Here is a 15,977-nt window from a genome sequence, read left to right as displayed (position 1 = left end):
TGGTTTGAGATTCATATTTTATTGTGATATATATAGAGTAGGAAAATGAGTTAGCGCCACCCGGTGACGTCCAATCTCGGCGCCACTCTCTCACATGCAAAAATAAATGGGGCCTCAATAATAATGGGTACATCAAAAGCATGTAATGGGGGACCCCAATAATAAATGGTGCATATGAGAAGGTGGCGTCGAGATTGGGCGCCACCCGGTGGCGCCGTATCATTGTAGGAATAATATACTAATATATAATGGAAAATGAGTTAGCGCCACCCGGTGGTGCCCAATCTTAGCGCCACCCTCTCACATGCAATAAATAGAGACCCACAAAATAATGGATACATCCCATAGAATAAGTGGAGACCCCAATAATAAGGGGTGCATCTGAAAGGGTGCCGCCAAAATTGAGCGCCACCCGGTGACGCCGTATCATTATCCACATATAATTAGGTTTCTAAATTTGCCTTTTCCTTTTTGTTTTTTTATTGTCTAAGAATGTGTAATGCAAAACAACAAAAGTGATGAGCTTGACTCCAGAGTATTTGTTAGAGTTTGGCGTTAACAACAACAAATAATAGGAGAATTCCAATATTAATACAATACAAATAACTCATGTGCTTCATAATTCTTATTCCTGTAAGATAATCATGATATAAATAGATACGTAATTTTTTTGATTTCATACATAAATATGAGTGGTGGAACATAGTTTAGTGTTAGTGATTTTCACCCTACATAATAAACATTTAAAAATTTATATATAAATTTATATATAATTATATTTTCGTTATTGTATTACTGGAGTAGCCGCCGATTAGGTGTTAAAATGGGACTAAATAAAAGCTTTTTCCAATTAGAACCTAATTACTAGGTTGTATTGACTAGATTGTCCCCTAATGGGATATGTGAAGTTTTAAGATTCCTAACTCCTGAGTATGTACTCTGTATTACACTTTGTAAGTTTCTGAAACAGGCTGAAATTCGACCATACTACAAATTCACAATGTACAAGTTAATATTACTAAGATTATATTATATAATACGGAGTACTTATTATGCATTAAAAATTAACTTTAATTATTCATCGTTCATGAAAAAAATGCATTTTGAGCATTGTTCAATCAACATGGAGATAGATTTTAAGTTGAATCTTTTCATTGAGTAAGATTTTAGGGTTGGGTTGGTTTGAGTTATAATGCTATCCACCTATTGTAGTAGGTAGCAGGATTTGATGTAGTGGTTTTCTATAATGTGACGTTCATCAGATGATTATAAAACATTTATAAAACAAATTATTACAAGTGGCCCGTGCATCGCACGGGCATTAAATCTAGTATATATATAAAAGATGCTTTTTTCAGACAATTTTAGAGACTCCAACTTTTTCAAAACACTAAAATAAAATAAAAATAAAACTGGAATAACTATTGATATGTTTTTAATAATAAATAGAATAGAATTCTATCCAAATTTCATCTCCAGCTAATTCTTAAATCCAAATAGAAATACATTGTGTGTAAACCTTCTCCTGCTCAACTACATACACCTATGAGACGATCAAGGAGATGGACTTAATTTGTTGTTCTACAAACATAAATAAATAATAAAAAAACAATGAATATTTTTTTTGGTGCGAAAAAAACAATGAATATTCCATATAGGAATTTTGGTACATGACAACTAAGCTATATATCTAGGATATATATTAAGATAAAAATTGGACTAGCTATAATGATAATATAACTTCTACTTTTTGCGTTTGATGACTATAAAAACTCTACTGGGAAAGAACTTCTATTTCATGCCTCATGCCATCTATATATACTCAATGAGGAAACAAGCAAGAAGTTATATTCTTAATACGGAGTAGTAGTTAATGCTCATACTTTGTATCTCATATTCATGTGTTGTTTGTTCTTTATGATGATTTGTACATTGTTTTTATTTGAGTTAAAACTTAGTGTTGATTTGTTAATATAATGTTGTTACTTTAAACATACTAACTAATAGCTTGAGTTTTCATATTTTTTTTTGTAGGAAGTATTTCATCATGATCGAGTCAAAATCAATTAGCAGCCCGAGCAACTTTTGAAGAATAACATCGTCATTGATGCGGTTAGAAAAGTTTTTCTTTTTTCCCAAGAAACACGTAAAAGAAGCACGATTTGAAAACTACTCATATTTTAGAACTGTTAAATTTAGAACTCAATATTAAGATATTGAAAACCTTCATTGAATTTTTATCCCACCTCTTTTATCGCTTTTTAAACTAAAAATTTAGAATTATTAAATTTACTCTTTGATTTTTGGTAGCGTGGCTTATGTGGTCGGTGCGCAATATGGTGAATTATGATCGATGAGAGTAATACAGTGAAGAATAATGAGATGGCGCCACCGGGTGTCTCTTAAATTGAGCGTCACCCGGGGCATAATAGTAAATTTCTTGTGTATCTTCACTTCCCTCCTTTAAGTTTTCAATTTCAAACTAATTAAGAGAAACGGATAATTTAGGAAATAAAAGTTGTATAATTAATTAATTATAATATTATTATTATTATTATTATAACCATAACAGTTTGGTGCGTTAATAATGCCATAGTTTTAGCAGATTTGAAGCTACTTATCAAAACAAAGAACACCCTCTGATCTTTCAATTTGATCATAAATATGATGCGCACAAATTAATACGTATAAAAGAAGACTTATTGTGGCCGTGTGCGTAACAGACCTGTCAAGTACGTCGACAATTGATCTAACTCGATCGATTTCTTTTAGTGTCTTCTTCACTAGCGGATTGTATTAAATTTTCGCTTTCGTTGGATTATTGATGAAGAATTCAACGAATGAAAAACGAGGTTGATGAATGATACGATTTAGTGATGAAAAAACGTGATTAATGATGAAGATAAATTGTTTTGGTGTAAAATATTATTTAGAAAATTGATTTAGTTAAAGAGTTTGATTTTGATTGAATATGTACAAAATTACATAGCTACCCTTAAATATTTGGCGCGAAAACGAAAACTAACATTTTATTTTTTTTTTATTTTTTTTTATAAATTATGTTGGCGTTAATCCATTTGACACAATTATTTAATTTAAAATTTAATTATAATTAGGACTAAAATGTGGCTTAGTTATTTGATTAAAAATATAATTAAAGTTAGGACTAAAATAAACGGTACAAAGTACCTTATTTAAGTAATTGAAACACAACTTTTAGGTATCATTTAAAACAAAATGAAAAGGACCAAAAAATTAGAGGAAAAACAAATTAGAAACCCGTGCAACGCACGGGCACAAAATCTAGTTAGGAATTAAATAAGGAATTATGAGTTGGGTGGGTTTGGTGATAGGAGAGAGGAATGAATAAAATAAGATTAAAAGTTTCTAAAAAAAAAAAGGGGAAGAAAAACTGAATAATCCATTTTAGGAAAAAATGAAGAAAATGAAGAATAGGAGGGAGTACTATTTACACTTATATGTTCGACTTTTAAGCCTTTCTAATTTGCTATCCATCGTCATGCCCCGTGATGGTTATTACTTTATTTATTTTTTTGCTAAGGTAAAAAAACTAGATTGATCATCTAAGATAGGTCATAGGATCAACCTATTTCATCCTTTCGAATGAGAGAGGTAAATTGAAGTCACCGGCTTTCAAACCACCTCGAAAAAGTTGGACATGAATGTCCAATAGAAGCCATAAAGTCAGCAATCTTGTTGGTTTCACGAAAGTAGTATTTAATTATCACTTCATCGAAAAAATGAACGTCTAATTTCACATCTTTAATAATACTAGAAATTTCCCGATGAATTTGCCAAGTATTACATATTGAGTTAATAACACATAAATTATCACTTCCTAAGACCGTGATGGTTATTACTTGTATCTCATAATTATGAATATCGATTATAGTTTCACATCATAGCTCGGAACAAATTACATTACTTTGCAAAACAAGATATGCACAAGATATGCACCATAAACAAACCCGTAAATTTCACGGATAATAAAAATAGTTCCTCTTAAATAACACTGAGAAATAATGCGCAAGTGTTTCAAGTAGATTTCCAAAACTTGTAAAACAATTCCTCCCACCACGAAACTCCAACTAACTAATCAAGGCACTCGATCATTTTCAAAACATGATTACTCGATTAATCAACACCACCAACGAAACAAACACAAACATTCCCGACGCAAAACCTCACCAGACGACTCACACAGTCACAAACATTACATTTCCGATTCATACACAACAATTCTCCCTCCTCTTTTTCCGCCATTGTTAGGGTTTCCAATTTTTGAAGACTTCATCAATCAATTTCCCCCCATTTCACTGGCAAAAACCTACTTCTTCCGCCATGGAAGTGATCGGCGATGCACTTCGACAAGCGTTCATGCCGAAACACGAGTATCAAAACTTGCGAGATGAAGATAAGGCATGGTTGAAGCTTAAACGTCCAATTTGCGTCGCATTTGTGTGTATTCTATCTCTTTCGATCCTAATTTCGACTTTAATTAGTCTGAAGATTATGTTTCCTGGTGATTCTGGTAATCGTCCTTTTTGCTATGATCATCGCCTTCAGCCGTTGCCGATTGTTAATGCTAGTTCGAGTTCGAATTCCGGCGATTTTGATCCGATTCCTGGCGCTTTCTATCTCACTGATCAGGAAACTGTTGATTACTATTATATGGTGTTGTTTATGCCTTCTTTGATCTTGTTTTTCGCTTCGTCGGTTTATCTTGTTGCAGGTTAGTCAGATTTGTTCTTATTTTTGCCTTTCTTTGATCTTGTTTTTTATTTTCTTGTTCAGTTTCTTGTGTTTTTCGAAGATTTAGTCTGCGTTTTTTCAGCTGAATTTGTGATTAGTATACACTAAATGTTATTGTGGGTTGATTTCAATGCGTTGCCGTTGAATTTGATGCAACGGTGCTGATAAATTGATAATGCTGGAGATATCATGGTGCATTGTTGTTTGATTCATTGTAGCATAAGAATGTTCTATATATTCCGATTTAGGAATATCTTATTCCGATTTAGCTAGTTAGTTTGTGTAATTAGGTGTATTGTTAATCTTACGATATTAGGAGTTTACAATTATCAGTCACCTTCCACCGATAAGATGTGACAATAGGAGTTTAATTCATAAATTCAATTCACATTGTGGCGGAAATGTATGAGTTTATTTGGGAATTGCTAAGCTAAACAAAATAAGACCACTGGAGTTTCTCTTTTTGATATTAATAATTACGATTTTGCATGAGATGTTATATTTTGTGAGAGAAGTGATAGTGCTAGGTGTTACGGACTAGTATTTAGAGAATCATTCGTTCAGCTTGAATGGTTGAGTTTATGAGGGGAACCAGTTAGGGTCGTGGTTTGCATTGTATTATGAAGTCTCATTTGCTCGAGCTTTGGATGGAGATGATCAACTAAGGATCATGTGTGGTATTTAACACGTGCATGGTGCTATTCTGTGATCAGTAGTTGAGACACAAACTTTTGAGTAGACGGTTGACGAATATGTTGGTAGCTGTTTAGTATTCAGAGAAGGTCTTGACATGGATGCTGATCCTTGTCCATGAAGTATTATAGGTTTAATAATTTCATATGTGACTATGAGTTTTAACCTTTGGATAGGAGTTGACAAACTTTGAATTATCTAAGGCAGGGGAAGGATTACATAGAATCACGGCGTTTTACCCCTGTTTATTCTATCGGTTTGTCACTTCTGTTTCGACCTTTGTGTTATTTACTTAGAATTAAAGGTTGAAGTATTGTCACCAGATTTCTACTTGACTGTTCTTCTGTTCCATATCCTTTTAGAAGGCTGTTATTACTTATTAGAACTCTGAGTCTCTGACATTGGTATGCCTACTAATTAACACCATGCTGGGTTTCCCTTGGGCATATTATTAGGAATTAGGTTAATGTTTGGCACATTTGAGTTCGTTAATCTTTGGAAGTAATTGCTTTTTACAGCGATAATTGGATATTGCTGCTAAATTTGAGCAATTAAGGTTTTTGTTGATCAGAAATCTGTACAGTGAACTGGTAGTTCTACCTTGAACTTCTAGTTGTCTTGTGTTATTACTATTAACTGCGTTGTGACAAATTGAGGTGTGAGTGTTATTACTATTAACTGCGTTGTGACAAATGCGTTCGAACCAAAATATCTATGAGCGAACCGTTTTCCAAATGCTTATGTTACGGCAAAGAGTTCGCCGGGTCACAATAAGGTAGAACAAGGTTAACAAGGACTGGTAGACCTAATGTTCCATGAACACAAAATAGGCATGAAATGTAAAAATAGATGTTTTTGTTGTTGCACTATTTCATAGGGATATTGTAGCTGATATGTACTGTTCCCTCCTGTTTGTCCCGATTTATAGATACTGTTGTTCTGCAATTCATGGATGCTACTTCGTAGTCACTATTGTGTATTTCTCTATGTCTGCAACAACAAGAACTACAACAATGAAACTTTTTTTGCTGTTTTGCGTGTTGGTTCATATTGTTGTAAATTTCACTTCTGACATTTCTAAATTTTCTTGCTGTAGGAATTATGGTTGCTTATTCTGCACCACAGAGACATGGATGCTTGAAGGTTGTTGAGAACAACTTCTGTGCTTCAAAGAGGGGTATGTTAAATTCACATGGTTTCAGTTGACCTACTTGCACTTGCACTTGATGATGCATGTCACATACTTGGACATTCGCAGTTAATAACATATTAAGGTGGTAAAAGGGATTTCTAGACTTGATATACAACTGGTTATATTAGTTCACATTGATATTGTTCCTTCTAAACAACACGGAAGAAAGATGGGTAAATGGGTCACCTTCATACTCTGATGTTATGTGCAGTAAGCTATTAGGAAATTGAGCTAATTTAATACTTGAAGATCTTATCTTTTGTTTGGCTATTAAAGCAAAGTTTCCATGTCATGAGCAATATGGATTATTGTGAAGGATATAATATTTTGTAACAAAGGAAGTTTCAGATTTAATGCATATCCGTGTCATATTACCCTCCATTGTCAATTGTCATGAATATATCTTGTTTGAATTATTGTAAGTTTCCATGTCATGAGCAATAGTTTATAGGAGATTTAGCTCTCGAGGACTCGAGCTATAATAAATACAGTAACATTTAATTTCTGATTCACAGGCGGGGTGCGCTGTCTTTCCATCCTTAACATGGTCTTTGCTATCATCTTTGGTCTTCTTGCACTTTTCCTAGGTTCGAGTCTTCTCACACTTGGTAGCAATTGCTCCTTGCCTTTGTTTTGGTGCTATGAGGTTGCTTCATGGGGCCTAGTCATTTTATATGGGGCCACTGCAATATTTTTGAGAAGGAGAGCTGCTAGCATTCTCGATGAAGGGAATTTCTCTGGAAGAAATCTTGGTCTGGAGATGTTGGAAGCAAACCCCACTGAATTCACACCCGATGTTGAGAGACGTGTCAATGAAGGGTTCAAGACATGGATGGGTTCGTCCCTTTTATCGTCCGATGAAGAAGATGATGAGCGTGATGAATATGAAGAAATACCTCGTACCAGTTTCAGTCAAAGCCGGCAAAGACTTTGACCGTTAGAATTTCGAACATCTGACTATAGTTTCCTTCAAGATCTAGAAACAAGTATTTCCGAGTTCTTACTACACTCCTAATATACATGGATCATATAGAAATGAATGCTGCTAACAAGTTGGGTCGGAGCTGGTAATAACCCATTGGTGTTGGATTTTGTGTCACTAGAAGTCTATAGTAGAGCTAGATAGTGCTTTTGAACTCTGAAGTATAGAATTGGTGAAGAGAAGCCTTTAATTTAAAGGACCTACAGGCTAAGCATTTTGCATCTGGATTACGCTTTTCCTGCCTTTTGAGTTGTGAAAATGTAGCAAATGTCAATCTTGTAAACGCAAACTTTTGTCTGGTTAGAAAATAGAAACACTTGTTAATCTCATCTTTAAAATCGTAGTGCAAAAGGAAGCGGCTAAGTGCAAATTTCCCATCATCTTGATGGCTAAAATCTTTGAGTGGTGATGCTTATGACTTGATTTTTGATATAAAAGAAACCTGGATAGGTTGAGCCTTGTGACTCCTTTTATATAAAAGAAACAGGGTAGGCGCTTCAATTTGGCTCTAAACAAATTTAGTTATACTTTTATGCAATCATAGCTTTGTTAGTAGTATAATGTGTATAGAGTTACTATTGTTTGGATATATAAGAATGCGGGGAAAGGAGGGTAGGAGAGGGGACTCGAGGGAGTGAAAATGAGAGAGGGAGGGAAGAGGGATGGCACATCTCGACGTTTTTCTTCAAGCCAGACCTACATTGCATCATACTGGCCACCTATGAAGCATCAATCTAAGGGAGACAGATAAATTATTTGACGATTTTGCCAAGATTAAACAAGTTTATGGACAACAAGCTTTACTGCTCAAGGGCGTCTTTTGTGTCGCCGCCTCCTAGGCGAACATTGCAGCAAGGCACAAGCCAGTAACTTCTTATTCAATGTAGCATGTTTCCATTGACGACTCAAAAGCGCAATGCATCACGGTTAATTAACGATTATGCAGAGTGAAACAACTCAATACTATGATCCAGAAAAAAACAAAATTACTGGTCATTTCCCCTCTAAAGAGTCGACACTCGACAGATCAAAGTCAAGGGTCCCCAATATCAAGCGACATCTTCTCTATACTATGATCCAGAAAAAAGACATACAATGTGGATTCAAACCACCGAAATAGAACAATGTTGATTGTTTTTTAAACAAAAACAAGCTCCTGATTACTGGTTGAATTTTGGATGGAGATGTTGTCATAAAGGCATTGACATTCCTGCAACAACACCAAAACCACAAAATAATTTCAGCGGTCTATAAAATATCAATTTCGTTTTTTTTTTAAATAAACAAAAAAAAAAAATCCAGTCCAGTGCCCCAAATGTCTAAGCCAAAAATTGGTAATCATCAGGATAACAGAAAGTTAGATGAATAAAGAAAGGCTTCCATGACAAAAGTAAAGGACGCGAATGGTATATGAAGCATATAGCATAATGTATGTCTTGAAGACGTGACGTAACATTACAGTGTCCTCAGTTTGCGACATAATCCTTGTCAGAAAAATTTGACTATTCGAGTCCTCACAGATATGACACTTGGATATGTGCTTGTGTCCAACACCCATAGGCCGCCGTACCTGAATCCCAATAACTTAGCCTTTGAGTGAATTAACACTAAATGGTCCTTGTTACTAGGGTGGTTTTGGATACAAGGGTGTATGATATGTGTGGTACTAGGTGCACTGTGCACCTAATAATTATAACCGTTTCACATTGTTATGTACTCCCTCTGTTCCGGTCATTTGTTGTCCTATTCCATTTTGGGATGTCTTAGTCATTTGATGTCCTTTCTATTTTAGTAACACATTTGATGAGCAATTTGATCGTTCACATTCAATTTGATCCACTTGTCATTTAATAATTGGCTCTCTCCTCTTTCCTTAGTCTTTGTGCCAAAACCAAAGGACAACAATTGACGAGGACGGAGGGAGTAGTTACTTTGGTGGGCTCTTACTTACCTATACAGCTATCCTCATACGAACAAAGTGCTTCCAAAAGTAAAGAAGAACAACGGCGAATGTTTTCCATCAAAAATTACAAAGAGTAACTGATCATCAAGATGGTTCTGCAGTTTACTCTTATCTATTAGATTCTAATTTGCCTTTTAAAATGAAAAAAAAAGGTGGATATGCCTTTGAAACAGTTATTTACGCTATATTAAGACTTAAGAGTGCTCCTCTTCGACAATGATTGCTCGCATATACAAGCATATAGGTGACATATTGCATAGGTCAAAGTAGGAACAATGTTCTCGTTTAAGGAGAATAATGGGCAGAAACCTCGACAACCCAATTCAAAATAAGAGTTAACTAGATAGTGAAACCAATAATCGAACTTCCAAGGACATACAGAGTATTAACTTTGACACAACACGGACATACAGAGTATTAACTTTGACACAACACCAGAAGTAGCAAGTGCCAAACAAATACAGCATATCAACTGTCCTACAAACATGTCACCAAACTCCATATACAACATTGTTAAGCTTAGGAGAGAGAGGTTTGCTTTCTTTGTAGTCTTACACGGCTCGAACCCATACTAAACTAGATGATGAAAACCAAAATATAACACATCCTCAGGTGTATGCATTTGTTTTTGCTGAACTAGGATCCTCTCCAGTTTGTTCAAGGAACTGGAGTGTACAGTTCAATCCAGCGGCTGACAATTAGCCAAAAAAACATCACCCTATAACCCATCCCAAGCCCTCCCTCAGTCTTCCCCCCAGCTGCGGAGCTTCCAGTTCTTGAACAAATTAAAGACGATCTTACTTCATTTTTAATAGTCAATAGTTCCTCCTATCCCATTACCACATGCCCTAGTCACATAAAATTTTCATCTTAGAGAAAGATAATTTCTTTTTCTTGAAATGTTACAACCTTCGAATTTCATTATGCCGTAAAAATGATAGATTGCGCAACTCCTTAGTCCTATGCTATCAACCGAATTCTACTGTGCGAACTATAATTACAACCAAGAATTCAACTTTATAGTCAACTACATATACCAAAACTGGGGTTTGCCGATAGAATAAAAAACATAAGCCATAAAGAGGAAGATCGATGAAACCTTTAGTATTTAAACACAACTTAAAATCAACAATGCAACACACATTAAAATCACAAATTAAAAGAAGAGAGAGCAAACCTAAAGGAACTAAACACCAAGATTGCGAATCGACAGAAAGCACAGACTGTAATCTAGCAGATGCAATTGCACTGTGCAGGGGCAACATTGTCATTATGCAGCTTGTTTCCACAGGTAACCTCCTAACAAATCAAAACCCACAAAATTCACTTTCATTAATCATCATTTATTAACGCAAATCATATTTAATAACACCTAATCATCATAAAATGCAAAACCCATATCATAAATTCATGTAAAAACACTAAACAAATCAATAATGGATAAAAAACAACAGAAAATAATTAGGGAAAAAACCTTGAAATGCGCATAGGAGAAGCAGAGGCAGGAGATTTGAGTAAGTTGGGAAGAGAGGATGCAGATTTAAGTTTGCATCCAATATTTGATAATCTTCTGCAGATTAAACTTGAGGTGTTCATCATCTTTCTGCACTCTTTGTTTACTCAATCCTTAGTTGTTTGCCCTATAATTCAACTTGTAATCTTTGGTACTGAATATTGATGATGAGCATGGGCCATCTGGGTTCGGATAGTTATGTTAGTCTGGACTCTGGGTCAGGCTACTTATTGGGCTGGTTTATGGTTAAAGCTTATAGGAAAAAATTATACGGTACCCTCAAGTAGACCGGTCAACGAGTCGGACCATTTCGGGTCGGGTTATTTCGGGTTTCTAAAATATTCGGGTTAATTTGGGTCGGGTCGGGTTATTTTGGGTTTACGGGTCTGTTGGTCGGGTTGTTTCGGGTCAAGCGGATCGGGTCATTTTCGGGTCAAGCGGATCGGGTCATTTTCGGGTCAATGATTAAGAAGGAAAAAGCCATTTCAAGTCTTTTGGGGCCAATTAAGGTTATGTTTTGCCGAGTCATTTTCGGGTTGGGTACGGGTCGGGTCATTTCGAGTTGGGTTAATACGGGTCTACGAAAGCTCGAGTCATTTTCGGGTCGGGTATGGTTAATTCGGGTTTCGGGTGTCATTCGGGTGCGACTGTTCTGGTCAATTTCGGATCTTGGGTCAGCCTTTTCGGGCCGGGTTGATTTTGCTATGTCTACCCTCAAGGCCTCAATGCATCATATCATCGTACACGGCTATATGTTAGTTAATAGCAACTCTCCTATAGGATCGTTCTATAAAATAGGACTGGTTCAATAGAAGAAAGCCCAGGCACAAGTCATTAGTATATCAAGCTTTTTGTTTTATTTTAATAACTTAAAAACGTATTTTAAAAACTAACATATTTAAATATGTATATTATCAACTTACCCCGTATAATATTAAGTTATTAAAATAAAAATATTATTTTATATTTTTACTAAGTAATCTTGATGGGCCTAATATTATTGGGTCAGTCTTACCTAAATTTAAGTTTTACACAATAATTTGTGGTTAGTTAATGAAAGTACTCGTTTTTATTTCTCGTGTTTTTATTTTATTATTAGTAAGGAGTGTTACTTTATCATTGGTTGGAATTAGACCTGTTTGCCAGATCAGGTCTTGTCGTGTTCGTGTCCGTGTCAACTTTAAACGGGTCATCACTACCCCAACCCTAACCCGACCCAATTACATAAACGAGTCATTTGTCTCAACCCTAACCAACCCATTTAATTTTTCTATAACTCAACCCAACTTGTTTAACTCGTTTATCTTGTAACAGGTCATTTTTAATCCATTTAACCTGTTTAACGCAATAAACTAATAAACAAGCAAAGTTTTATAGTCTTATTATCCAAAAAATGATGAATGACAGTGGTTATTTTTAGGTTGTTTGGTTGGATTATTGATTGAAACAAGGTATATTATGACACTTTTAAATAAATGGGTTATTTGTGTCGGGTTCGTGTCAAAAGAGCTCAACCTTAACCCGACCCATTTAAGTTTCATGTCGTGTTCATGTCAACCCAATTATTTAAATGGGTCACAACCTCTCAACCCTAACCCGCTAATTTCGTGCCGGGTTCGTGTCGTATTTTCGGATCGTGTCAATTATAATTATTGCCGACGTAGTACATCAATTCTATCTAAGAATTCGTAAGTTTAGAATAAGGCTCTTATTTTTACTGATCTAAAGAATTTTTATTTCTACATTATATTTGTAGTCTCACACAATTACACATACATATTTTTATATTATATAGATATATAGAATATGAAAGAAATAGAAATTACTTGAAAAAATGATGAATACATGATCATGATTAGTGGTTAACTGGTTATACTATATCTAAATTTTAACTTTACTGTTCCAATAGGGTTGGATCGAATGAAAGTGTTGACGACTTATGGTTTTATATGTCGAAAAGATTTATCTTGAATTTTCGAGGTTTTTTTGGTAGCCTTTAGTTTTTCCTCCCAAATCAATTTTATTTTTTTCACCGCCTTATCTGCTAAAAAAACCATAATCTTCTCAATCTTTGCTATATGATACAACTATAGAAGTAATAGATAAAATCCAACCAATAAATAAAAAAGATTAAGCAAATTACTAATGTGATATATTCACCTCTAGTACTCTACGCCAATTAACTGCTCTAACAACGGTTAAATACGGTCCAATATAATTGTAAAACAAAAATACGGAACCATTATAAAACCTACCGCTGTTAATAAGTTGACAACGGTTTTGAAAAATACGAAACCGTTGTTATAAGTGCGACAAAAGACAACGGTTATGCAAGAACCGTTGTAAAAACTATGACTAAAGACAACGGTTCTTCCATAACCGTTGTTAAAAGTGTGAAAAAAGACAACGGTTATGCAAGAACCGTTGTAAAAACTGTGACAAAAGACAACGGTTGCACAAGAACTGTTGTAAAAACTGTGACAAAAGACAACGGTTGCACAAGAACCATTGTCTTTTGTCACACTTTTAACAACGGTTTCATATTTTTTTTTAAAAAATATTTTGATCAGCGTGTTCCAGCTACTAAAATGCTACTTTTTCGTTCAGTAGCATTTCAGCATCTGTATTCATTCCTGCATCAAAACACTAATCTAATTTTTAAATAAATATCAATTCTCCATACACAGGTCTCTATACACATGTTTTCACATAACATCTTAGATTAAAATGGTACATTATTACATACCTATCTAGTTTTGTATTTCATTATCATATAAATACTTACTCCCTCACATTATTAAAAGTCTTACATCTTGTCGACCTTTGCGCCGAACATCAGCCCATTTGCGTATTTGTTGCCTCGAATAGGTATTACCAGTTTCCTTGACAAAATACTATAGAAATGACAATAGAAATAATAGAGTATTAATAAGATATATACACATTTACTCAAATGCAATATACTTAAGATACTCAAATGCACTATACTTAAGATTTTACAACTCAAAATTCTATCTTAGGAAGTGCAATACTTAAGAATGATTAAAAGATAACAAATTAACAATAATTGATGCATCTCTACTACTGAATGAGAAATATATACATTATTAGGCAAACCACATATTTACGACAAAACGATAACAAAATAGTAAATAAAATATAAGTAATTAATAACTCCAGTAGATTTTTTGGTGAATTTGTATAAGTACTCTCTTTAATTCGATCCTTTAACTATATTAATCTCCTACAAAATAAAGGTATTATTATGCGACTAAGATGAATATAAATCAACTAGTTTTGAACCCGTGAATTTCACGGGTTGTTTTATAGTCAGATGAATAGAATCAGCTAATATATATTACCACTAAAAAGAGAATTATAATCGCTAAAATAATTCTTATAAATATAAAATGGAACAAGTTAGAATGGTTACGTGTACAATCTTAATACCATATGTCCATATGCATCTAAAATTCTAAAAGTAGGCCCGTGAAATTCATTGAATTATAATTTAATTTGTTTATATAAAACATGTTTGTATAAATTTCAAAAATTAGTATGTAATTATCATTTATATAAACAATCATTGGAGATGTAAGAGTTGCGAATTAAAGTTGTTGGATATATGTAATGTAGTACTTGTTATTTAAATCAGATGGATAGTTATAACTTTATGAAAAAACTCCGTATTCAATATTATTTACAACCGCACAATTTATTTATTTTAAATATAATAATTGTCATGAATGGTATGAGCTTATTTGAGACTGCTCATCGCATTATTATGTCCATTTAAACCTGTTAAAGCTTGACCTGACCCGTAAACCCGACCCGACCCCGTATCTAATGGTCAAGCCCGTCAAGGACCCGTAAATTTTGGCCCGCGACCCGAAATAAGCCGTTATTTCAGGGTCAAAATCGGACCAGACCCGTCCAATGGGTCAAAGATAAATCAATAATATTATTAAAATATTGACATTTTTATATTTTATTTGAAATAAAAAAAATCTTTTTAATATTTTAAATAAAAAACAAATTTTAAAATTAGTTTTATATAACTTTTATACTCCATCATTTAATAATAAAATAATTTTATTTTTATAATCATTTAATATAGTTACGACGTGTAATTAATATAATTAGGAGTATATTATTAATATTAAATATGTTTAATTTTAAAAAGTACGTTTTTCGGCTAAAAAATGGTAAAATAAAAGACGTTATTAATTTTTTTTTACCTTTATTCTGAACCTAATCCAACCCTAGATCCGAGACGTATTTGACCTGGCCCGTATGACCCAGCCCGTTTGACAGGTCTATCGGCTATGGTGGATGTCATAAAGGTGATTTTTAAAGCTATGGATCAGGTGAGGGTATTTTTTTGAGCCATTCTTCTGCTTAAATATTAGTTACGTATGATTTGCTTGGTAGTGTGTAGAAATGTATTGTGTATTGGCATGTATTTATATTATATGTTTTTCTAGTAAATTTTTTCACCATAATATTAGAGATGATAATATAGGAATAGGAAAACGAATGTAAAATTGTACATTTTTATTTTATAAATGGTAGAGATAATACATGAATAATATAAATATTTCATATTTACAGAAATAATATAGATATTCCGTTTACCCTTTGATCTATTATTATGACTATTTTTTATTATTATATATTTCATATTTTATATTTTGTTTCCTTGTTTATGTTGGAGCACACAATACATGGCAAATATGTAAATGATACTATCCACAAATAACGGAAGCATTTAAAGCAAAAATGATGGAAATGGAAGGAAATTTTCTACATAATAATATGGATAAACATAGTCAATGATATTAGTTTATCAATCATGTAGATA

The 15,977-nt window shown here is 33.8% G+C and overlaps 2 protein-coding genes across 2 annotated transcripts; one reads left to right on the top strand and one right to left on the bottom strand.

Annotated features, from left to right (window-relative positions):
- Positions 1 to 4,062: 4,062 nt before the first annotated feature.
- LOC141612187 (uncharacterized) lies at positions 4,063 to 8,018 on the top strand. The gene is made up of 3 exons (XM_074430906.1): positions 4,063 to 4,753; positions 6,563 to 6,643; positions 7,174 to 8,018. The coding sequence occupies exons 1-3, from the start codon at positions 4,363 to 4,365 to the stop codon at positions 7,590 to 7,592; spliced, it is 891 nt and encodes a 296-aa protein (XP_074287007.1). The 5' UTR covers positions 4,063 to 4,362; the 3' UTR covers positions 7,593 to 8,018.
- Positions 8,019 to 8,606: 588 nt separating this feature from the next.
- LOC141612188 (protein NUCLEAR FUSION DEFECTIVE 6, mitochondrial) lies at positions 8,607 to 11,281 on the bottom strand. Its single transcript, XM_074430907.1, has 3 exons — positions 11,078 to 11,281; positions 10,781 to 10,902; positions 8,607 to 8,850 (listed from the first exon to the last, which is right to left on the bottom strand). Exons 1-3 carry the CDS (start codon positions 11,200 to 11,202, stop codon positions 8,831 to 8,833), a joined length of 267 nt encoding a protein of 88 aa, XP_074287008.1. The 5' UTR covers positions 11,203 to 11,281; the 3' UTR covers positions 8,607 to 8,830.
- Positions 11,282 to 15,977: the final 4,696 nt, after the last annotated feature.

Source organism: Silene latifolia, chromosome 11 (assembly GCF_048544455.1).
Source record: "Silene latifolia isolate original U9 population chromosome 11, ASM4854445v1, whole genome shotgun sequence".
NCBI classification, from domain to species: domain Eukaryota; kingdom Viridiplantae; phylum Streptophyta; class Magnoliopsida; order Caryophyllales; family Caryophyllaceae; genus Silene; species Silene latifolia.
This window is presented reverse-complemented; position numbering and strand designations above follow the sequence as displayed.

Bases quoted from the DNA above. Each gene is read 5' to 3' on its own strand.
- LOC141612187 (XM_074430906.1), top strand. From the start codon at position 4,363: ATGGAAGTGATCGGCGATGCACTTCGACAAGCGTTCATGCCGAAACAC. The intron at 4,754-6,562 runs GTTAGTCAGATT...TTCTTGCTGTAG, and splicing joins GTCGGTTTATCTTGTTGCAG to GAATTATGGTTGCTTATTCT. The intron at 6,644-7,173 runs GTATGTTAAATT...TCTGATTCACAG, and splicing joins CTTCTGTGCTTCAAAGAGGG to GCGGGGTGCGCTGTCTTTCC.
- LOC141612188 (XM_074430907.1), bottom strand. From the start codon at position 11,202: ATGATGAACACCTCAAGTTTAATCTGCAGAAGATTATCAAATATTGGA. The intron at 10,903-11,077 runs GTTTTTTCCCTA...TTGATTTGTTAG, and splicing joins TCTCCTATGCGCATTTCAAG to GAGGTTACCTGTGGAAACAA. The intron at 8,851-10,780 runs GTTTGCTCTCTC...GTGTTGTTGCAG, and splicing joins TTGGTGTTTAGTTCCTTTAG to GAATGTCAATGCCTTTATGA.